This window comes from Lissotriton vulgaris, chromosome 2_1, assembly GCF_964263255.1.
Source record: "Lissotriton vulgaris chromosome 2_1, aLisVul1.2, whole genome shotgun sequence".
Classification (NCBI taxonomy): Eukaryota; Metazoa; Chordata; class Amphibia; order Caudata; family Salamandridae; genus Lissotriton; species Lissotriton vulgaris.
This window is the reverse complement of record NC_141687.1, coordinates 1,705,971,426-1,705,994,676: the sequence shown is the minus strand read 5'-3', so window position 1 is coordinate 1,705,994,676 and position 23,251 is coordinate 1,705,971,426. Positions and strand designations below refer to the sequence as shown.

The 23,251-nt window shown below is 47.4% G+C and overlaps 1 protein-coding gene across 1 annotated transcript in view; it reads right to left on the bottom strand.

Moving 5' to 3' along the window:
* Nucleotides 1-547: 547 nt before the first annotated feature.
* Nucleotides 548-23,251, bottom strand: part of LOC147733145 (RH-like protein IC) — a 298,869-nt gene continuing 276,165 nt past the window's right edge. Inside the window, exon 10 of the mRNA XM_086957688.1 lies at nt 548-1,407. Within this exon, the coding sequence (XP_086813814.1) occupies nt 1,381-1,407 (27 nt within the window). The 3' untranslated portion in view covers nt 548-1,380. The remainder of the gene's footprint in view (nt 1,408-23,251) is intronic.

The window sequence follows — 23,251 nt, the reverse complement described above, 5'->3', positions numbered from 1 at the left end:
CAGCACCACCACATCATCAATCAGCACCACCACAGCACCACTCAGCGCCACCACAGTACCACTCAGCACCACTACAGCATCACTCAGCACCACCACAGCATCACTCAGCACCACCACAGCACCACTCAGCACCACCACGGCATCACTCAGCACCACCACAGCCTCACTCAGCACCACCACAGCCTCACTCAGCACCACCACAGCCTCACTCAGCACCACCACAGCATCACTCAGCAGCACCACTCAGCAGCACCACTCAGCACCACCACAGCACCACCACAGCACCACCACAGCACCACCACAGCACCACTCAGCACCACCCCAGCACCACACAGCACCACCACAGCACCACTCAGCACCACCCCAGCACCACTCAGCACCACCCCAGCATCACTCAGCACCACCCCAGTATCACTCAGCACCACTCAGCATCACCACAGCACCACTCAGCACCACCACAGCACCACTCAGCACCACCACAGCATCACTCAGCGCCACCCAAGCATCAATCTGCCCAACTATTGAACAACCAACAACTGGTTCAAATATGTTCTCTCAATGTTTCAAGCTTTATTACAAATGTCACAAAAAGATGTTAATATTTCACTTCTGTTCTTGGATTTTCGTCACAATAAAATACACTGAACATAATCTTCACAAAAGTTATTTACAAAAGTTTAAGCTATTGCCATTATAAATTACAATCACATTTATTTAAGTATTAATTATTTTAAAAAAATTAAAAGCTATTGTAATTTGTAATATCAATACATCTAAGTCACGTAAATACAAAACATGTTGCATTACAAATGCTATAGGTGTCACATTTGCGAAAGTTATAACTATTGCCATTGTAAATGACAAAGCTATTAATTTTGCTATTTCAAAAAAAATTGTCATTTACAAGACCAATAGCTCAAACTTTCCTAATGCGAGACCTATTGCATTGCAAATGCTTGTTTAAGTTAGCTAAGGATCTACATTAAATTAAAAGTAGACTACGGGGTCAAAAAATAGGACAATTTTACGCTTTTAAAAATGATGTCGGCTATTGAAATTTTCTTTTTTTAATGTCAGATCCTTAACTGCCTAAAATTACAATTTCTTTAATATGTTACCAATGCATTTGAAGCACAAATGGTAAAATCAAACGTGCATTCTACAATGTTTGTACATCAGATCATAAAACAGAAGCATTAGTTCTCAAGTTTGACTTAACAAATATCAGTAGGAAAGAACATTCCAAAGTATGGCATGTCAGATATCCCACGAGGATGGCCAATTCACTTGATCTTTACAAATTTCATGTCATGCTTGTCCATGAAGGAGACACTGGTCCCACGTACATCTTCTTTTGTTACTTGGTCTTCTTTCCTTTGTTTACAATTTACTAGCTAAATGTGGAAACTGTAAAGAGACAAGTAGATCTTATTATCAGCTAAATATGAAACATGAAAATGTACTGAGCAGTTTATTCATTAATGTTACACTGTGATACCAATTAACCCTTAGAGGGAAATAAATATCCTTTAACATGTGCATTTAGAAACTTAGTGCCTCATTTATACTATGGCGGCCATCCACCAGTCCACCATGTGAGTGGAAGGATGTACTCCTCTGATCTAGCAGAAGACTGACCACCATGCCTGGAGATCTTTGCCATGCAGGTGGAGAATTCTGTGCCTTTTACAGAACCATTTTTGTGGAGGCTCTGATGAAAGCACTGAAGTTTTGCTAATCTGGCACTATGTTTAATGAGGTTACTAAGGAAAGTTTTATTGTTTTTCAGAAACAGACTTCAAAAGTAGTAGATTGAAATTGCTACACAAATATAAATATTCCCAACATGCTGGGAGCTTTCTCCCATCATGCTGGATGTCATTGCTTGAATTTCCTGTTCAGGACAGCCATGCATTCCCTCCTGGCTATCCTGAACAGGAAAAATGTACATACGAATATTTGCCCTAAATAGGGCGTGCCATCTAAGTTACGCTGACCAATGGCAATTTAAAAAGGGCTGTCGATCAAATGTTTCTGCCAGTGAGGCCAGCGTATGCACTACCAATGGATATGTGGTACGTCCTGAAGCTAAATAGAAAGCACATCCTGCATGTTTGGCAGCTGGGACATCTGCTAAGATTTAACAGAGTATCCAGTCCACCAAACTCTACATGAGGTCCTTGTATTTTCTACCCAAATTGTCTACCTCATGTCTACTACCACTGTCGAGAAAACTCATCCTCCCATTATCTCATGCCATAAACATATTATACCCTTTCATCATCTCTTTCTCTACAAAACATCCAAACAACTGTTTATTGTTGCCCTCTGACAAACGCCTCAAAAGATGTTGGCTAGATCTTATCCAATCAAACCAATCGAAGATAACGGCAGTCTGTCTCAAACTAAATCTGTCAAAAACTGAGTTTATCCCCTAAACAGACTCAAACTGCAGCCCTGAATATAGTGTGGTTTAATAACAATACCATGCAATGTAATGGCTTTGCCCCCTCCCTGTCTACCAAGGCTAGGTCCCTGGGATGGTAGATCACTCCCTGTTTTTGTGTTGGTTTTTTTTAAAAGCATGCGAGAAGTGAAAAAGAAATTCATGAATCATGATATCACATATTTATTCGCAGACTGTTTTTTCGTTATCTAAATCTGATCCTCTATCTCCATCTGCTCTTAAACTAGGCCTCCATGAAGTCTTCAGCTGGATGTCTAAAAACCAGCTGAAGCTCAATGGGGAGAAAACAGAGATCCTCCTTCTTGGTAAAAACAGAGATCTCTGGAATGACTCTCACTGGCCGTCTTCCCTGGGTGTTGTTCCTACCCCAGCTACCCAGGTTAGAAACCTGGGGGTCTACATCGATGATTCCCTATCGATGAAGCAACAGGTTAGTAGAGTAACGGGCACTTGTTTTGTCATCCTCAAGTGGTTGCGTAAGATCCTATGGATGCTGCCTCCTGCGACCCAGAAGACCGTGGTCAATGCACTAATTACATCCCGTCTTGACTACGGTAACATCCTTTACCTGGGTTCCAACCAAGCTGTCGTGAGACGTCTTCAACTGGTACAAAACTCCGCGGCCAGGTTGTTGTGTAAAATCCCCAGAACAGCGAGGATTTCTAAGCATCTTAGGGATCTGCATTGGCTCAGGGTGGAAAACCGGGTTAGGTTTAAAGCCCTGAGTTATATATGTTTAGAATTAAAGCAGGTACTGCTCCCAAGTACCTACAGGAGTTGGTTAGGCCATACCTCCCTAAACGCAACCTCCGTTCCCTCAATGCAGCAAAATTCACAGTGCCTAGATTTAAACTGGCTAGAGTTGGAGGAAGGTCCTTTTCCTATCTGGGCCCGACCCTTTGGAACTCCCTCCCCCTCTGCATCCGGAAGGAAGATAACTTCGCCGCGTTTAAGAAAAGCATTAAGACATGGCTTTTCGATAAGTAGGGGGCCTTCTGTCCTCTGCCTTCTGTGTACAGCTCTGTCTCCATAAGCCCCGGCGCCGGGAAACCCTTTGTGGGTATCTGTGCGCCTTATAAATGTAAAAAAATAAAAATAAATAATAAACATATGTCTCCTGTGAAGAATCAAGCCCCTTCTCCCACCCCACATCCCAAAGTGCAATCTCAGTAACAGAGGGAATGGCCTGCTTACAGACCTACCTGACTCCACCCTCTCCCCTGAACTATTTAATTAACAGCCAACACAATTATAACCATCAGCTTCACCACCAATGCATGCTTCAGTGGCTTCTTCTCCCAACACGCATCAGGCTCAATTTAATTTGCATTATTTACAAGATAGTTCTACATAATGTACTTTGTAAGCATATTGTCACTGATGAGTTATGTGACCAAATAAAAGAAATAAGCCATAGGCAGCATCCCTTCAAGAGCCTTACCCCTGATATGACCTGCATTAATATTATTCTGTTTGCAAAAGGGCACTGCATTTCTTGTACATCATGGTCAAAGGTTACACGATAATTAAGGAAAAAAGGCCTGGGCAGGGCTGTGATACACTGAACACAGGATGAAAGATCTAGAACATAAATCACATTATAGCATGTTCACTGACAAACACGCAGAATGATACACATAAATGTTATTAAATTGTTTATTTTATCTTATGTTTGATATTTGTCAAAAATAGTTTAACATTTTTTTTATGGATATATAAAAACAGGTATATGCAATGGTGTTTAAAAATTACACAAGACAATTTTAGTGAGTCGTCCAAATTCACAGTGAATACATACATATCAATACATGTTTGGTCATAAGAGAAACAATGAAGTACAGTTTTTTTTAATCTCTATTCCTTTTTTTTTAAAACGTCTAACAACTTTTTCACACCCTCTTTTATACTTAATTTCTTGCTTTGTCTGCTGGAGGAGCTCACCCAGTTGCAGATATGTTGAATGCATGTGGAATCTAGACCGCAGACAAGCACCCAAATATCCAACTTGGGATTTTGTTGTAAACAGATATTTTAAGCATTTTAATTTGTCAGTTTCAGAGCGGCTTTTTGTTTTAATATTTTAATATTTGTAGGAAAATTCAGGTTAACCTGCCAGAAATGTACAAGTGGGGGATGTACTCGAGCATGCAGATTTTGGTGCGGCAAGCCACAAAATCCTCATTTTGTACCCAAGTTTCAGTACAAAACGTGTAGAGTGCATTTGTATCACACCTGATACATTTGAAACACTGTGGTGTCTGATTTTATTAGGTCTGATAAATATCCCCCCCTCCTGAGAAAACTTGTAATGATGACCTAAGGTGTTTTTTTAGAGTCTGCTGGATGCAGTACATCAGCCAAATTTGGCAGATAACTCATCTTCCCTCTTTAGAGTTTAGACCTACAGACACACTCTACATAGGGAAAATGGGACAACTGACACACTTTAAGTAACCTCTTTGCTGTAGGCTTTTACATTCCTTTAAATCATGTGTGCTTATTACTTTTCTTCAGGTGAGACAATTTGCTGATTCCCTTTTGCATGAACATTACGCTAAACAATCAAACTCCCACAATGTACTGCAAAGCCATGTACCTACAATCCTGAGGTTTATTTAAAAACTATAACACCCAGGGTGTTTATCCCTAAATCTATCAATGTAACTATCTAAATCATGGGTACTCACAAACTTTCTCTCGGGGGCCAAATTTACAGTGTGGTTTGTGGCCGAGGGCCGCACGGGTATGGGCGGGGCCAGAGGGGGAGGAGGCGGGGATAAAGCAAAAAAAATTGTGACCATGAGGTTAAACACAGGTCTCTGCAGCAGACGCCTTTGTCCACTGAGCCACCAGACCCAGCATACACGCATCTCTTTCTCTCTCTCTCACTCCCTCCCTCTCTCTCCCACTCTCCCTCTCTCTCCCTCCGTCCGTCTCCCTCCGTCTGCTTCCCTCTCTGTCTCCCTCTCTGTCTCCCCACCTCTGCCTCCCCACCTCTGCCTCCCCACCTCTGCCTCCCTCCCTCTGCCTACCTCCGTCTCTCTCCCTCTGCATCCCTCCCTCTGCCTCCCTCCCTCTGTCTCGCTCCCTCTGTCTCTCTCCCTCTGTCTCCCTCCCTCCTCTGTCGCCCTCTTTCCTCTGTCACCCTCCTCCCTCTGTCTCCATCTCTCTGTCTTCCTCCCTCCTCTGTTGCCCTCCTCCCTCTGTCGCCCTCCTCCCTCTGTCTGTCTCCCTCTGTCGCCCTCCTCCCTTTGTCTCCCTCTCTGTCTCCCTCTCTTTGTCTCCGTCCCCCTCTGTCTCCCTCCCTCTGTCTCCCTCCCTCTGTCTCCCTCACTCTGTCTCCCTCCCTGTCTCTCTTTCTCCCTTTGTCTCGCTCCCTCTGTCTCCCTCCCTCTCCCTCCGTCTCTCTCTCTCTCTCCGTCTTTCTCTCTCTGTCTCCCTCCCTGTCTCCCTCCCTCCCTCTCTGACTCCCTCTCTGCCTTCCTGGCTCTGTCTCTCTCTGTCTTTCTTCCTCTCCCTCCCTCTGTCTCCCTCCCTCCCTCTGTCACCCTTCCTCTGTCACCCTCCCTCCCTTTCCCTCCCTCTGTCTCTCTCCCTCCCTCTGTCTTCCTCCCTATCCCTCCGTCCCTCTCCCTCCCTCCCTCTGTCGCCCTCCCTCCTTCTGTCACCCTCCCTCCTTCTGTCACCCTCCCTCCTTCTGTCGCCCTCCCTCTGCCACCCTCCCTCCCTCTCCCTCTTTCTCCCTCTCCTTCCCTCACCCTCCCTCACCCTCCATGGCTGCCAAGGTTTCAGATTGATATGTGTGACATTTTCATAGTTTCAGTGTAATTATGAGTGACATTTCCACAAATATGAGTGACACTTCCTCGCAAACATAATCAAGCACTGAAGACGAGGGAAACAAATAAATATCGGACATTACACCCATTTGAACGAGAGAAACGGCAAGAAGGTCTTAAAAGAACTGCATAGCACCAAAAGTGGAAGAGCACCGTGGGACCCAACTGTAATAAACAGGATGTGAGAGGCCATACTTCCTGCAATTGAGCCTCATGTTCCATTATGCTCTGCCCACCCCACTCCATGGTATGCCATATCTGAATGCATGTGGGATTTTTCTGTATTATAAATACACAGGAACAAGTGTTTTTTTTAAAGAAGACTCAAGCTTGGAGTTAATGTAAATTATCCCTGCTGCATGGATAATGACGGATGCAGCGCAGGAGTGTAATCCTCTGAAGCTAGGAGAAAGAATTCCCTGACTGTCACCACTGCGTGGGAACGATTTGTTCTATGCGTTTAGCCTGGCACCATGACCTCGTCACCATGTTCCTTAGAGGGAGACCCTCGTCTGCAGAAAGGACGCCAGGAAAGCAATATCTGCCAAGCCAAGCAGGCCGAGATTCCAGTACAAAGACAGTGGTGCGTGTAATATGGCTCTACAAGTGTGCAGATAGCAAGTTGGCACGTTAACTGAAAGGGGGGACACCCAATATCATTTGAGTTGCTGGTGAATAGATGCGTGTGGCAACCAAATCCAATCTTAAATATTCCTCCTTCTGCAATCCGAGTTTTTTCCCCTATACCCCAACGTGCTATTTAACCCCTTCACTGCGGCGGCTATTCCGCCGCAGTGCTAAGGGGGCGGGGCGGAAATGCGGCAGGCGCATGCTGGTGACGGAACCGCTCCGTCACCAGCGTCGGTTGCGCTGTGCTTATGACGGAGCGGTTCCGTCATGGCCCCGCCCGCTCAATAGAACGCTCAGCGCAGGCGCGGAATTCGCGCCACGCAGGAGCGTCGGGCGGGCCATGATGGAACCGCTCCGTCAACAGCACAGCGCCACCGCAGCTGATGACGGAGCGGTTCCGTCATCATCATACAAAGGGTTAAGCTGAGTCCTGCTAAGGAGGGTTTGAGTTGGAGGAACATTATGCCATTGCAGGGGAGGCAATGAGCGCAATGCGAAGAACCCACGAAGGAAGCAAGAGATCTGTGAAGGTGTACCTCTGTCACCCTGCCCTGTGTGTGTGTCATCCCGGGCTGAGACAGCTTCCTCAGCGCACACACACAGCCACACCCCAGTACTTCACAGGTCTGTAAAAGACCATTTACATGTTAATGAGGCTCTGTTGTAATTCACCTCTTAGCGCCCCTGCAGTTCCCCTCTGACAATCACTGAAATCCCCCTCGCCGGCCCCCACAGAGCAGAGTCTCTTGAGTCAGCGCTGCTGCGGCGGTATTTGCTAACACAATTAAAAAAAATGTTTAAACACGGATGTCTACAAGGTCCGCAAGCCGCCCAGGAAGTCTTGCCGGGCCGCTGGCGGCCCGCGGGCCGTACTATGAGTACCCTGATCTAAATGGATGCCACATGGGAACTCATAGATGTCATGAAGCAGCTGACGGTCAACCTTAATACTAGTTTGACTAGTTTTATATGGTTGCTCCTAAACAAAGTAAAAACTTGTTTTCTACAAGGAAATGGTTCACTGCTGAAATACACCTGATGAGGTGTGGTGTGTAGGATATTCAGCCTTTTTGCACTGATCACCCCCGTTTTTTGACTGATGGTGGTTACGGACTCTGAAAGTGACACGGGCCCCGGGCCAGTGCTATGTCCTTAAAAGGTATACGGTAACTGGCGTAATTTTAATTGGCCAAGACAGCCTACCTGTAAGTCCCTAGTAAATGGTAGGGCATGCAGATTTAGAGACCCAGTGGACTTAATGCACTCAAGTGTGCTCTGCTGTGGTGCCTGGTGTAATTTTAAAGCCAGCACTGCCTCACTGGATGGTTTTAAAATATTACGTTGTCCAAATTTAACTTTGGAATAAAGAGTACTTACAAAGTCCAAAACTACCTTTTTATTACATACACATCAACCCAAAGGTCTGCCCTAGGTGCCACAAGGGAAGGGTGCCTTGCTATAAAAAGCAGGGGCATTATAACATATGTTTTATATGCCCTGGCCATTTGTAGTGCGGCTAGCTCCACATGCTGACATGGGAAGGCTTTATTAAACTTTAATAAAGTCTAACGTTTGATTGGAGTTAGCTAGCAAAATAATTAAAAATAATAGGTACAATAAATCCAACAACTTGACCAGTTCAGATTTATTATAACTATTACAGGAAAGTAGTTTTAGAACTTACTATCCTGATGTTACCTAAAACACAAGCACTGGTTTGTCACCGGTGAAAGCTCCAGAGCTTCCCGTCGTCGACAGCGCAGACAAAGAACTCCGGAGACCCACAGGGGCATCGCACTGAAGCAGGCCGCTCTCGTTGAATCATCCATCGGACCTGAAAAATCTGAGGACCCGTCGATGAGAGAAAAGCTCCAAAAAAAGTGATTTTGTACGTAGATAAAATGTTGACCAGGACCTGGCACCCAACGCATCTGACCCACACTCCATCGCGGTCAGCCTGAAACTTAAACTTTGTCCCGGTCCTGCGCAACCACCTAGCCACGACGTGTGCTTTAACTTTTTGGCAATAGAAAGCACTATTTTTATTTAATCTTTGAAAATTCATATCTCCGGTTACCTAAATTAGATTTTTTGTCGTTTCGGTGGCATTTGAAAGATAAACATTTTCTCTATGTTTATAAATTGGTGTTGGATGTTTCTTGTATTCTGCCTATTACTTATTTACTGTTTTCATTGTATTAAATGCTTTATACACCTGTCTCCTAAATTAAACCTGACTGCTCACTGAGGAGGTATTCGAAGTATGCACATTCGAGGGTTGGGGAAGGGAATCAAATTTAGATGCGGGCAGTTATGGAAGAACCACTTCACAATGCAAGATCTCATTCTCTTCCATATTGGCGAAGGTCGTGGCCTGCTCTCGTGCCTGCCAGACTCCACCATCAGTGCATGAATGGGGTCGAGGGTGGAGAAATTATCAAGATAAAAAGATCTATTACACCAACTGGATTTCAGAAACTCACAATAATCGGTAGTAGACTTTTTTTTACTCCAGAAGGACAATATTTTGGATAAATATATTTAAGATACAGTATTTATGTCTGACAATATTCTGACAATGACATTCTGGCACTACAATGCCAAACAAGCGTTGGCATAGTCAATAGGTCTCGCCTTTGGGACCTTATAAGTGTGAACCTATGCAGCACATTATCCTGTTTATCGTGCTGCTGGGTAATGAATAGCTATACAATTACTATATATTGAGTTATGCAGTTTGATTTATGATGAAATGCTTGGCTCTGCCACATGCTTCTTATTGCTATGCGATATGCTCCCTTTCATATATGCATGAATGTAAACTGTCAACGTATGTGGGTGCTGGGAGTGCAAGTAGAGTAACCAAAGTGCTTTTGTTTATTGTATTCCTCCCGTCCCACCACCCTCACTACTTTTCCGCACTTACTTGGCCCCCACAGCCTCGAGGAGCTCGGCCCATGCGTCTGGGTTGAAGAACTATGTGGGGAAGCCAGGTGCAAAGTCAGTGTACGTGGCCCCAAGGGCACAGCATTGTTTTATGAAGTTTTTGTACTCCGGCTTTTGCTCACCTGCCCAGTTCCACCAAAACCATTCGGAGCTGAAGGAAGGTACCAAGAAGACTCCCCAGTGCAGGAATATCCTGAACTTGGTCTCATCATACCAAGCTGGCAATGGGTGTGTGTCATGAGACCGCCAACTGGGGATGTAGCGAGCCCAAAGTGCTGGGATGACCAGCAAGAAGTGCACGGGAAAAAGCAGTGACATCTTGAGTCGACTGACAGGCAGGGCTATGGGTAGTGATACATAAAGCACTGCGTTTCCTCCACACTTTAGAGCACAATCCGCACTGCGCACGCACCTGTCTTATGTCTACTGTAAGAAAGAAAATACTGTTACTGCCAGGCAACGCTTTTTACTTCCACAACACAGACCACTGGACAAAAGACGTTTTCAGTGAAGTCTATTGCTTCCCGGCAGTAACCTCACAAACAATCCTAGCTTGACACAGATCAGCATCTTCACCAATGGCAATGGTGGATGTGATAGAGAGAAGAACTATAAAATAAACTGCAACCTTTGGTCAGATGTCAAGTACCCAGAGGGATGTGCAGGGTGAAAAGCTACAGAGAATACAGAGCGGGCAGCAGTTTTTGTGCTCTGCCCCTGACAGTTTTTGTCACAATGTTGTCTTTCCAAAAGTCAAAACCTAGTGAAGACAGCTGAGCATGAAAGGCTGCAGAATAAATTTGCTTGGTATTCATCAGCATACTTTTCATTTCTGTCTTATTAACATGTTTAAAGTAAAATGATTCTGGATTGGAAACATTAAAACCTGAAAAGTATGGAAATGTTCCCAAAAATGTTTTTGAGCTTTGCTGGCGTAGGACAATGTTACCATTGGTTATACATCAATACATTTCTAGGGTTTGTAGATTTGTGCAAGAAATGATGACCATAGTGAATATAACAATACATTTGTTCATAATCTGATGAACCTTCTAAGTATTCATGATTTGTAAATACAGCAGACATTTCTAAGTCTGACATCCCAATCATCAGAAAAGGTACTAGATCATGGGTACTCACAAACTTTCTCTCGGGGGCCAAATTTAAAGTGTGGTTTGTGTCCGAGGGCCGCACCGGTGGGGGCGGGGTCAGTGGGGAAGGGGCGGGGCAGGGGCAACAAAAAAAACTGTGACCATGAGGTTGATCATAGGTCCCTGCAGCGGACGCCTTCGTCCACTGAGCCACCAGACTCGGCATAGACACACATCTCTCTCCCTCTCCCTCTCCCCCTCTCTCTCTCCCCCTCTCTCTCCCTCTCTCTCCCTCTCCCTCTCTCCCTCCCTCTCTCCCCCTCTCCCCCTCTCCCTCTCTCCCTCTCTCCCTCCCTCTCCCTTTCCCTCGCCCTCTCCCTCTCCCTCCCTCTGACTCTCTGTCTACCTCTGACTCTCTGTCTCCCTCTGACTCTCTCTCTCTCTCTCCATCTCTCCATCTCTCCCTCTGTCTCACTCACTCTCTCTGTCTCCCTCCCTCTCTCTCCCTGTCTCTCCCTCCCTCTCACTCTCACTCTCTCCCTCCCTCTCCCTCTCCCTCCCCCTTTTCCTCTCCCTCTCTCTTTCTCTCTGTCTCCCTCTGACTCTCTGTCTCCCTCTGACTCTCTCACTCCCTCTCTTCCTCTGTCTCACTCACTCTCTCTGTCTCCCTCCCTCTCTCTCCCTGTCTCTCCCTCCCTCTCACTCTCACTCTCTCCCTCCCTCTCCCTCCCCCTTTTCCTCTCCCTCTCTCTTTCTCTCTGTCTCCCTCTGACTCTCTGTCTCCCTCTGACTCTCTGTCTCCCTCTGACTCTCTCTCTCCATCTCTCTCCATCTCTCCCTCTGTCTCACTCAGTCTGACTCTCTCACTCCCTCCCTCTCTCTGCCTCCCTCCCGCTCTCTGCCTCCCTCCCTCTCTCTGCCTCCCTCCCTCTCTCTGTCTCCCTCCCTCTCTCTGTCTCCCTCTCTCTGTCTCCCTCCCTCCCTCTGTCTCCCTACCTCTCTCTGTCTCCCTACCTCTCTCTGTCTCCTTCCCTCCCTCTGTCTCCTTCCCTCTCTGTCTCCCTCCCTCCCTGTCTCCCTCCCTCCCTCTGTCTCCCTCCATCTGCCTCCTTTTCCCTCCCTGCCTTGCTTTCCATCCCTCCCTCGCTCCCTTTTGCTCCCTCGCTCTCCCTCACACACCCTCCCTCCCCCTCCCTTCCCCTCGCTCTCCCTTGCTCTCCCTCCCTTTTCCTCCCTTTTCCCTCCCTTTCCCTCCCTCCCTTTCCCTCTCCCTCTCTTTCCCTCCCTCTAGCTCTCCCTCCCTCTGTCTCCCTCTCCCTCCCTTTTCCTCCCTCTGTCACCCTCCCTCTGTTTGCCTTCCTTTCCCTCCCTCCCTCCTACTTTAACAAAGGTAAGGTCCATCAGATTGGTTTCGACGTCTTCAGTGAATTTGGACATCCGAAGACAAATATGCAGATAGATACAAATGGATGTCCTCATAGTATGGGCAACGGAGTAGAGCTGTGTCCAGTCCAGATTTAATGGCATGGCTGGAAGCATTCTGACAATCTGCATTGACCTCCTGAAATGCTCCTACCCCCCCCCCCCACCCCCTCTTCCACACACACATACACACCTTCCAAGGCTTTCTTGGGAAAATGAACTTTCTCTCTAGCTCTCTTTTGTGTATTTTTGTCGTAACCTTTAACATATAATTCAATATTGTTAGGCAACCTAGGGCTTAAATTAGTAAAATCTGGGAAATAAAAATAGAATTTGTTCCTAACAGGATCCACACAAAAAATGTAATGCCTGAAGGTGGGACACCCTCACCGATGCCGAGAGTGCAGCAGTGCTTGCCTTGAGGGAGTGACACCCTTCATGCCGAAAGTGCAGCAATGCAGCTGTGCGTGGGGGTGTGACACCCTCACCGATGCCAAGACTGCAGCAGTGCTTGAGGGAGTGACACCCTCCATGCAGAGAGTATAGCAATGCCCGGGGAGGAGAGGGGGCGGGGGGGGGGTGACTCCCTCACCGATGCTGAGAGGGCAGCAGTGCCTGAGGGTGAGACACCCTCACCGATCCCGAGACTGTAACAGTGCCTGAGGGTATGACACCCTCCATGTTGAGGCTGCATCGGTGCCTTGATGGCTTGTTTTAAAAGGCTGTGTGCAACCAGAGCTCGACTCGGAGACTCTGCTGCCTGTGGGGGCCGGGCGATTTCCGCCCTAGTCAGAGTGGGGCTGCAGGGGCGCTGAGAGGTGAACAAACCCTCATTAACATGCTAATGTTCAGACCATTAGCATGGTAATGAGGCTATTTTCACCTCTCAGCGCCCCTGCAGCCCCACTCTGACTACGGCGGAAATCGCCCGGCCCCCACAGGCAGCAGAGTCTCCGAGTCGAGCTCTGGTTGCAGATAGCCTTTTAAAAAAAAAAAAAACTCGGGTAGATGTCTGAAAGGTCCGTGGGCCGCCAGAGAAGGCTTGCCGGGCCGCCAGCGGCCCGCGGGCCGTACTATGAGTACCCCTGTACTAGATGAAACAAAGCCATTCAAGGAAATCTTGAACTGGTGTGGAATCTTCAACATCTCCGCAGGGCCAAAAATGTCATCATCGCTTCTGTCCCAAGCTGTACCCCCTGGTATAGGAATGGCTGTGATGTTGACTGATGAAAAGTCTCTTTGTTCACAATGAGATGATTTGTGTGGCTTGAGTAGTTAGTCGGTGTTCTTACTTGCTGTGTCCTTTTTAACATATCTTCCATTTATCAGCATTCCCAAAGTTATCACCAGAGTCAACCAAAGTAGAAGAAAAATTACCACCAACACAATCCAAAGTGCAATCCATGGTGAAACCAGATAAGTATTTTCCAAGTGATGAAAAAGGCCTGTTGCTTGTTCTTTCAAAGTTCTTTTTACTGGCGCAATTTCATGTTTGTTGGGATTCTCAGAAAACGTATCAAAGTAATGAAATAGCCAGAGGCAGTTCTGTCAATTGTTGGGATTGCATCAGGATTTGTTGAAATCGCTGGAACCACTTGATCACTTGATACATTCGTATAGTCTGATACTACTTTGATGTAGACAGGTGTTTCTTGACGAACTGTTATTTGGGTCTCAAGAGGTACAAGTTCCATAGCTTTGTTGCTTAGTACTTCTTTTCGCACTGCAGATTCTTCAAAGGTGATGAGTCGCTCAGTTTGAACCTCTTGGATAGTAGCCAGAGCTGGGCGTCTGCTACATTGGCGGAGTCCACTTGGCCTACTGCTTATGATCAGCCACATGATGTGGTTTGACCAGGTCTATGGACACACACCTGTTTTCCTTTTTACCAGCAAGGGGCAGCAGTAATACTGCTCTTGATCTGTGGATTGCTAGGACAGGTACTGGTTGTCTGTAAGAAGGCCCAAATTCCTTCTTGTCCGTGATTTTCTCTCTGACTAGATCCCCAAGCTTAGGAATCCAGACAGGCCTTGCTGGGACGGTCGGTTTCTCTTAAGTGGTGGTTAGCTTCAGGAACACGTTACTTTGTTTCGTTCTTATTTCATTTAAGTCCTGAAAAACAGCCAAACGGTCTTTGATATCAAAGGGTTTTGGTCTACCACTGAAGTCTGACAATCGAGATCTGATACTAACATTCTGGTCCCAAAAAAAACTTCATATGGAGTGATACCCCCTAGAGAACTTCTTGGCAAATTGTTAAGACTATGTTGGACACTTATTAGATGTTTGACCCACCCATCACCCGAGCCTAATACCCTAGCTTTTATAGCTTGCTTTATGTCCCGTTTTTTCCTCTCCACTACCAAAGTTCCTTCAGGATGGAATGGACTAGAGTACCGCAATGCAATGCCCAGTTTGGCCATGGCCTCCTTGTGAGCTCGAGAGCTAAACGCAGGACCCTGGTCAGAATGTAGCGTGCAGACTGCGTATGTGCCGATAAAGACTCACAAATCTTTTATAACAGTTTGAGCATCAGCCGAGCGCTGAGGCCACATCCAAATGAACCTTGAACACGAATCCACTGCGACCATGATATATTTATAGTTACCATCCCTCTGTAAGGGACCGCAGTGATCTAGGTAAATGCAAGCTACTTGGTTTATCTGAAATTAACAGGGGCGTCTTCGCAGGACGTTTCACTGTAGAGACTTTCATCTTTTGGCAGATTTCACATTCCAAAACATAGTTTCTGGTCTGTTTCCTCATGCGCGCCCACCAGTTTCTGTAGTAGGGGATCTCTGTGTATAGTCATAATCTAGTGAATAGTCTCGCCCATGTGCGTGGACCCCGGCAATCAAAAATAATCTCTTAAGTTGTCAAAAAATGCCGAACTGCAAAGACACTTAAGAGAGTATTTAAAGACAAATAATGCAGCCTATATCCACAGGCTACACTGTCCAGTACTTCAACTAGAAATTCCACCAAAAAAACACACACACAACACAGCCTGCCCAGTTTCTTCCATAGAGAAACTTGCCTCTACCAGTAAAAGCCTCTGGAATGATAGAGAGGAAGGCATGGACAGACAAGCCCCATAGGCTGCCAATATGTGGCTTAAATAGGATACTGTGCCTTTAAGAGAACTTTCCAAAACTTCTCCCAGTATCCCAGAATGCACAGCAGGTCCCTCTTACTTTCAGTTCTTTTTTCCGTCTCCTGCTAACAGGACCCTGTCATTGAGCTCTCCCTTTTTCAAGGGTTTATTGGATCTTTTGTGCACTTTTTGGATAAAAGTGTTTTCAGTATTATATCTTGGTGTTTCCCTTCACTCCTGTGTGTTTGTTCAGGCTTTTTAGGGCTCTAAAATGCCTGCTCTTTTCGACAAGTGCCCAGCATGTGGAAGGAAGAAGGCCAAGACTGTTCCTAACGACGTCTGCATTATCTGTCTCCCTGAAGCACATGTCCTTGAAGACTGTGACATCTGCCAGAACCTTTCAGCAAGGACCCTGAGGGAAAGGCTGAAGATTAGGCTTCAAGGCTGGAGGAGAGACGCTGAAGGCTGCAGGTGTGTCTGGGCAGGCTGGGAAGGTTCCGTCTGCCTCTGCTGAGGCCTCTGGTGGGGCTCCCCAGAGGCAGGAAGACCAGCAAACGGTCCCGGTCTCCGTCGATTGCATCGACAACGACGTCGAGAGGGATGACGACGGTGTGTTCACCATCTCCCCGGGGCTCCGGGTCGAGACAGCGTGAAGGATTGACGTCGAAGGGCCTGGCTAGGCCGCCGTTGAGACCACAGTCGGAGGCGTCTTCGTCATCGTCGTCGTCATCAGCGTCGAGCTATCGCATCGAAGAAGGAGCGATACCGCCGGCGCTCGCCGTCGAGGCAATACCGCCGGTCGCCGTCAAGAAGACTATCGGCGTCGAGGGGATCCTCGACGTCGAGGACCTCGAGAAAGCGATCGGCGTCAAGGAGGAGTCGACGCTCATCGTCGAAGACTGAACGTTCGACGTCGCGGAGGCGGCGTTCGGCGTCGAGGAAGAAGCGATCAACGTCACGGAGGCGACGTTCGACGCCGGAGTCGCGGAGGCGGCGTTCGACGCCGGAAAAGCGACGCTCAGCGTCGAGAAGGAAGAAGTCGGCGTCTCGGAGTTGTTCCAACTCTCCTAAGCGGCGCAGAAGGAGTTCTGGCGCCCGGAGTCACGCTGGGTCTGATGGAGGGCACCGGAGACGGCGATCACCTACTGGAGGGGCTGGTTCGCAGTCCCCTCCCCGAAGAAGTTACCGGGCTCGGTGTACTCGGTGGTATATACACCACCTCAGCCGAAGTCGCCCCCTCCTCCTGTACCTAAGGAGTATCCTCCCATCAACCCTCCGCTTCCACCACTTCCGCCCTCAGGACAACCCCCACCACCGCTTCGCCACGTGGGCCTGCTCCTCGGTCGGAGATACCTCCTGTTCCTCCGCCAAGTTCGGTGTCACTGCCCCCACTTCCTACACCGCCTAAGGGGACGCCTAGACCGAAACCCCAGGATAGGCCACGGAAGACGCCTCCACGGAAACCTGCGGAACGCCCACGAGCTGGGAGGTCGCGCTCTCGTTCCAGGAGGAGGGAACATTCGCGCAACAGGTCATCCACGCGGTCAAGACGACGCCACAGGAGGCGCAGGTCTTGTTCCCTCTGGGACCTGGGACTACTCTCCGACTTTGTCGGGGTCACCGGAGACAAGGGTGTCACCGGTTGACGATCTGGTGGCTTTTCACGATGTCCTGTTAAGAGGTGCAGCAAAATTGGGCATCTCGTTGATGGTGCCCACGCCCAAGACGTCGGTAATCTTCGAGACACTGCACCAGAAACATCTGTCTCGTCCTTTATTGCCACTGGTACCGGGCTGGAGGATTCGGCCATGGACCTTTTTCTCACCCCGGTGGTGACTAAGGCGGCCCCCTCGAGACTACAGAAAAAATACCGGGCTCCCGATTCTGAAATGGCTTTTCTAAGAGTGGAAGCCCCTCCAGACTCTGTGATGGTGACGGTGGCTCGTAAACAGCATGCCACCACTCCGTCATCCACAGTCCCTCCAGATAAAGAGTCTAGATGGCTGGATTCGGCTGGGAGGAAGGTGTGTGGGACGTCGGCGACCTCCATGAAGGCTGCGAGTGCCGCGGTCTTGTTGGGACGCTATGACCGTGCCCTCTGGGAATCCCTCCAGCAGTTTGCGGAACACCTGCCTCGTGAGAAGAGAGAAGATTACCAGGAGGTGTTAAATGAGGGGATGTTGGTGGCGAATCAGGTCATCAGCGCTGCAGCCGATTCTTCCATCTTGGCGGCGCATGGCTTCTGCCATGGGATTAACGAGCGACGACACGCCTGGCTTCGCCTCACGTCACTAGAACCTGACGCACAACAAAGGGTTGCCAATCTACCATTCTCTGGCGAAACCCTATTTGGGAAACATGCGGATGACGAAATGGCCCGCATGAAGGTGGAGGCCTAAACACTCACGGCTGTGGGTCTTGAAAAGCCCAAGGAGACAAAGAAATCGTACCGCCCGTTCCAGAGACGGTTCGGTGGACAGGGCAGAGGGCGTGGCCAAGCCTTGGGGCAGCAGCAGCAACAACAGCAGCAGTTCCGAAGGCCGTTCCAGAAGCGCCAGAAAGGCAGAGGCGGCCAGCAGTCGGCACCATTGACCAAAGGCCCGGCCGGGTCTAGGCCCTGAGCGCTTACTTCCCCTACATCCGTTACCCACTCCGGTGGGGGGAAGCGTTCAATTTTTTCTGGCAGAGTGGAGAAAAATTACTCAGGACAAGTGGGTGCTGAATATTGTTTGCTATGGATACAGTCTTCGGTTCACCAGCCCGCCTCCATCAATTCCTCCGGTCAGCTCGCAGTATCAACTTCACGAGCTCCAGGCGGAGGCCGATATCCTGTTAAGGAAAAGGGCTATAGAAGACGTACCTCTGTCTCAGAGAGGAAGAGGTCTGTATTCCCGGTTCTTTCTGGTTCGCAAGAAGGACAAGAATGAGTTCAGGCCCATTCTGGACTTGCGACAGGCAAACAAGTGGATTCGCAGAGAGAGGTTTTGCATGCTGTTGTTGCATCAGATTTATCCTCAGTTGCAACAGGGAGACTGGCTATGTGCTATAGACCTACAGGATGCGTACTTCCATGTGCCCATTGCACACAAACACAGGAAGTTCCTGCGATTCCAAGTCGGCGCCAATCATTATCAATAACAGTACTCCCATTCGGACTAAAGTCTGCGCCGAGAACATTCTCGAAGTGCATGGCGGTGGTAGCAGCACACCTGAGGAAGAACAAGGTGTTCGTCTACCCGTACCTGGACGATTGGTTGATCAAGGCCTCCTCCTTCTCGGAAGCTCGAGCACACTTCCAGAAGACGTGCGTTCTCTTGAACCAGCTGGGGTTGCACATCAACATGTCCAAGTCTGTCCCGACTCCGGTCCAATGCATACAGTACTTGGGAGCCTCCATCAATACGCTGTCAGCAAGCGTGTCTCCTTCGGAGGAGCGACGATTATCACTCCTGCGGAAGGCTCAGGCTCTTATGACCACTCCATCTACAACAGTGAGGACGGTATCTTCTCTACTGGGATCGATGGCCTCTTGTATCTTTCTAACGCCACACGCACGACTGCACAAGAGACCGTTGCAAGAGTGCTTGGAGGACCAGTGGGATCAGAGGAAAGGATCTTAGGACGACAAGATACGACTGTCTCTGCCTGCTCTTCAGTCTCTGAAGTGGTGGTGTTCAGCGGAGAATCTCCTCAGAGGGGTTCCATTCCACAAGGAGGTTCCCACGCAGACTGTCGTGACGGATGCTTCTCTCCAGGGTTGGGGGGCGCACTCCGGAGACTTACAGATTCAGGAAACGTGGTCCCCGATGGAGGCCACGTATCACATCAATTTCCTGGAACTCAGAGCTGTTCACTTGGCACTGAAGGCTTTTCATCCGTCCTTTCAGACGAACTCTCTGCTTGTTCAGACGGACAATACGACCACGATGTATTACTTCAACAAGCAGGGGGGGCTCGAGATCACGCACTCTGTCTCAGGAGGCGCAGGCGATCTGGCACTGGCTTCTGGCCAGAGGACTGACGATAACGGCTACCTATCTGCCAGGTGTGCAGAATGTTCAGGCAGGCGCACTGAGCAGACTGATTCAGGAAAACCACGAATGGGTCATAAACAACGAAGTACTAGGAGAAGTCTTCGCAAGGTGGGGGACTCCAGACGTAGATCTGTTCGCCACCGCCAAAAACAGCAAATGCCCAGACTTCGCCGCCAGGTACTACCAGCAGGGGACGCTGGGGAATGCGCTATGGATCAACTGGTCGAACAGCTTTCTGTACGCTTTTCCACCCATTCCCCTGATTACGGCGGTGCTCATCAAGCTGTCTCAGTCCAGGGCGCGGATGATCCTGATTGCTCCGGAATGGCCCAGGCAGTGGTGGTTCACGGACCTGCTTCACCGGTCTCTCCTTCCTCACATTCGGCTGCCGTGCAGGCCGGACCTTCTCACGAAGTTCGGGGGGCAGAGGTTGCACCCCAACCTCTCGTCTTTGACTTTGAGTTTGGCAGCATGGCTCCTGAGATAGTGCAATATGGCCATTTAAATCTGCCCGAAGATTGCATGGACATACTGAAGGAGTCTAAGAGACCTTCCACTGTAAGCCCAAGAACTATGGGCCAGATTCACAGAATGAACTTAAGACTCAATCCTAAACTTACTACTGTTTTGGTATTCACAGATTGCACTTACTACTTTTGGTATTCACAGAATGAACTTACTACTTTTGGCATTCACAAAATGCACTTACTACTTTTGGTATTCACAGAATGAACTTACTCATTTCGGTATTCACAGAAGTTAGGACTCCTAACTTTAGGGCTCCTAAATGCCTTCTGTGAATATCGAAAGTCTTAAAATTAGGATTTTTCTCAATTTAGTAGTAGTAAAGTTAGGACTACTAACTTTAGGACTCCTAAATGTCTTCTGTGAATACCGAAAGTCCTAAAATTATGATTTTTCTCTATTTAATAGTAGTAAAGTTAGGACTACTAACTTTAGGACTCCTAAATGCCTTCTGTGAATACTGAAAGTCTTAAAATTAGGATTTTTCTCAATTTAGTAGTAGTAAAGTTAGAACTTGACTACTACTAAATTGAGAAAAATCATTATTTTAGGACTTTCCTGCATACAGTTGTGTTACTAAAAAGCTAATAAGACCTTACGGGGTAAACCTAAGGCTCATTCAACCAGGGGCAAAGCGGCCACGGCCACGACTGCTTTGCTCCGTTACGTTCCAATTGCAGAAATCTGCAAGGGGCCACTTGGAAGTCGGTCCATACCTTTGCTAAGCATTACTGCCTGGACACTGATGCCAGGGCAGACGCTCAGGTTGGGCAGGCTTCGCTGCGAAATTTGTTCGCACAGTAGTGGTGTTATTTCTTTATTCTCCACCGCCGCTTTGGTGTGGGGATGGGCTTGCCATTCTATTCACTAGATTATGACTATACACAGAGATCCCCTACTACAGAAGGAGTAGTTTCTGTCCTGTAACCCCAGTTCTGTAGTAGGGGTATCTCTGTTATAGTCATAAGCGCCCGCCCTCCTCCCGGTGGAGAAAGATATTCATGTAAGGAATGCTACAGGTCTGGCGTGTTACGCCTTCAAAAAGAACTGAATGTAAGAGGGACCTGCTGTGCATTCTGGGATACTGGGAGACGTTCTGGAAAGTTCTCTTAAAGGCACAGTATCCTATTTAAGCCACATAATTGCAGGCTATGGGGCTTGTCTGTCCATGCCTTCCTCTCTATCATTCCAGAGGCTTTTACTGGTAGAGGCAAGTTTCTCTATGGAAGAAACTGGGCAGGCTGTGTTGTGTGTGTGGTTTTTTTGGTGGAATTTCTAGTTGAAGTACTGGACAGTGTAGCCTGTGGATATAGGCTGCATTATTTGTCTTTAAATTCTCTCTTAAGTGTCTTTGCAGTTCTGCATTTTTTGACAACTTAAGAGATTATTTTTGATTGCCGGGGTCCAGGCACATGGGCGGGACTATTCACTAGATTATGACTATAACAGAGATACCCCTACTACAGAACTGGAGTTACAGGACAGAAACTACTCCATCTCTGCTTTAATAATGACACTGTTGTGGTGAAAACACCTGCATGTGCCGGCGCAAGCCGTTCATGTGCTGCTAAGATTAGTTCAAAACTATGTTCCATGTTTGGAATTACCCTATCCCCCACTCCAGGGATTCGAGCAAATGGAACATTGTTCGCATCAGTTATATACGAGTATTTGAGTGGAAATTCTTTCGGTAATGTTTTACCACTGTGTTTGCTTTAAGCATTGACAGCTTGCATTATTTCGCTGTCTAATTTAGTTTTTGAATAAGTGATTGCAGCTATGGAAGCCGTTTGCACAGCTGCCTTCGCGGCTTCATCAGCCAATGAATTCCCTTCAACGTGAACGCCATCACGTTGATGACTCAGAGTATGTATCAAGTGAGTGTTTTGTAGTCCTTGTTGTAACTGAACTTCTTGTTCCCAAAGCATTTTATGCTTGATTGTACCACCTTTTGCATCTTTGTAACCGTTTTGAATCCAGTTTTGTAAGTATTCATTGTAAGATTTAACACATAAATACGAATCGCACACATTATGAGTGTGGGGAATTCACGATCTGTATTTTCAAGTGCCATCTTGAAGGCTTATAGTTCAGCTCGCTGAGCTGTACAATCACCTAGAGATTGAGTTTTAGTGACCATTGGTCGGAATTTGCCATCGCGCCTGCGACCTTTAACGATCGTGCACGCCGCACTATAGGCTTGTTTACCCCGTAGTGGGTTGAGCTGATCCGTCAGTATAAAATATACATTCATACTGCTCTAGAGGCAGAATTTTAGTAGGCAGAGGATATTCTTGTTCGTATTGTAGGAATGCTTGTGTCTTCAAATAAGGGTCAAAAACGTATTCAACGTCTGTTACAGCAAGAGAATTAACCCATTATATCCATCTCAGATATGAAGCTTTAACTTTTGGAATGCTCGCTTTCGTCACTGCCTCTATGGCAGGTACAGGTGTAACAACCATAATGCATTTACCCTGTGCGAGGGCTATCTCTATTGTTACTGCGGTTTGAACCACTGTCAGAATTTTTTCTGTTGAAGTGAACTTCATTTCTGCTTGTGTGTACAAGTGTGATTTGTAAGCTATTGGTACTTTTTCACCTTCGTTAAAGTTAAGTATGTGAATCCGCATTGTCCTGGAATGATTCGGATCACTACGTTGCGTACGCTTACGCGTGTTTGTAAATGTTTTGTTGCTAACATGTTTGTTTGCAATGAACGCAAGATTTCTGTGTGTTTTTGTGTCCAATTTATTGTTTTGAAATCAGGTTTGATTAATTCGTAGAGAGGTTTAACCCTTTCTGCATAGTTTAGAATGTATGTTCTTCCGAAATTTTAGAATCGTAGAATCAACTGTAAGTTTTTCAGTGTTTTTGGAGTTGGAGCAGCCCACATTTCTCTAGAAAGTTTGCTGCCAGGCTTTTGTCTTCACTTGAAAGTTCATATTCTAGAAAAGGGACGTTTAAATGGGCAATTCTAGATTTTTTTAAATTGAATTTGTACCCTTCAGAGGCGAATCCCAATATAATTGTATTCACCCTATTCAAGTGCCTATTCAAGTCATCGTCTGTTAGATAGACGTCATCGACATATGATAATGCTTCATCATCATACGTTTGTAGTAACTCTGTTACCCTTGCTGAAAATAACCCAGGACTATTCTTGAATCCCTGTGGGAGACGACAGAAGTGACGCTGTGTCC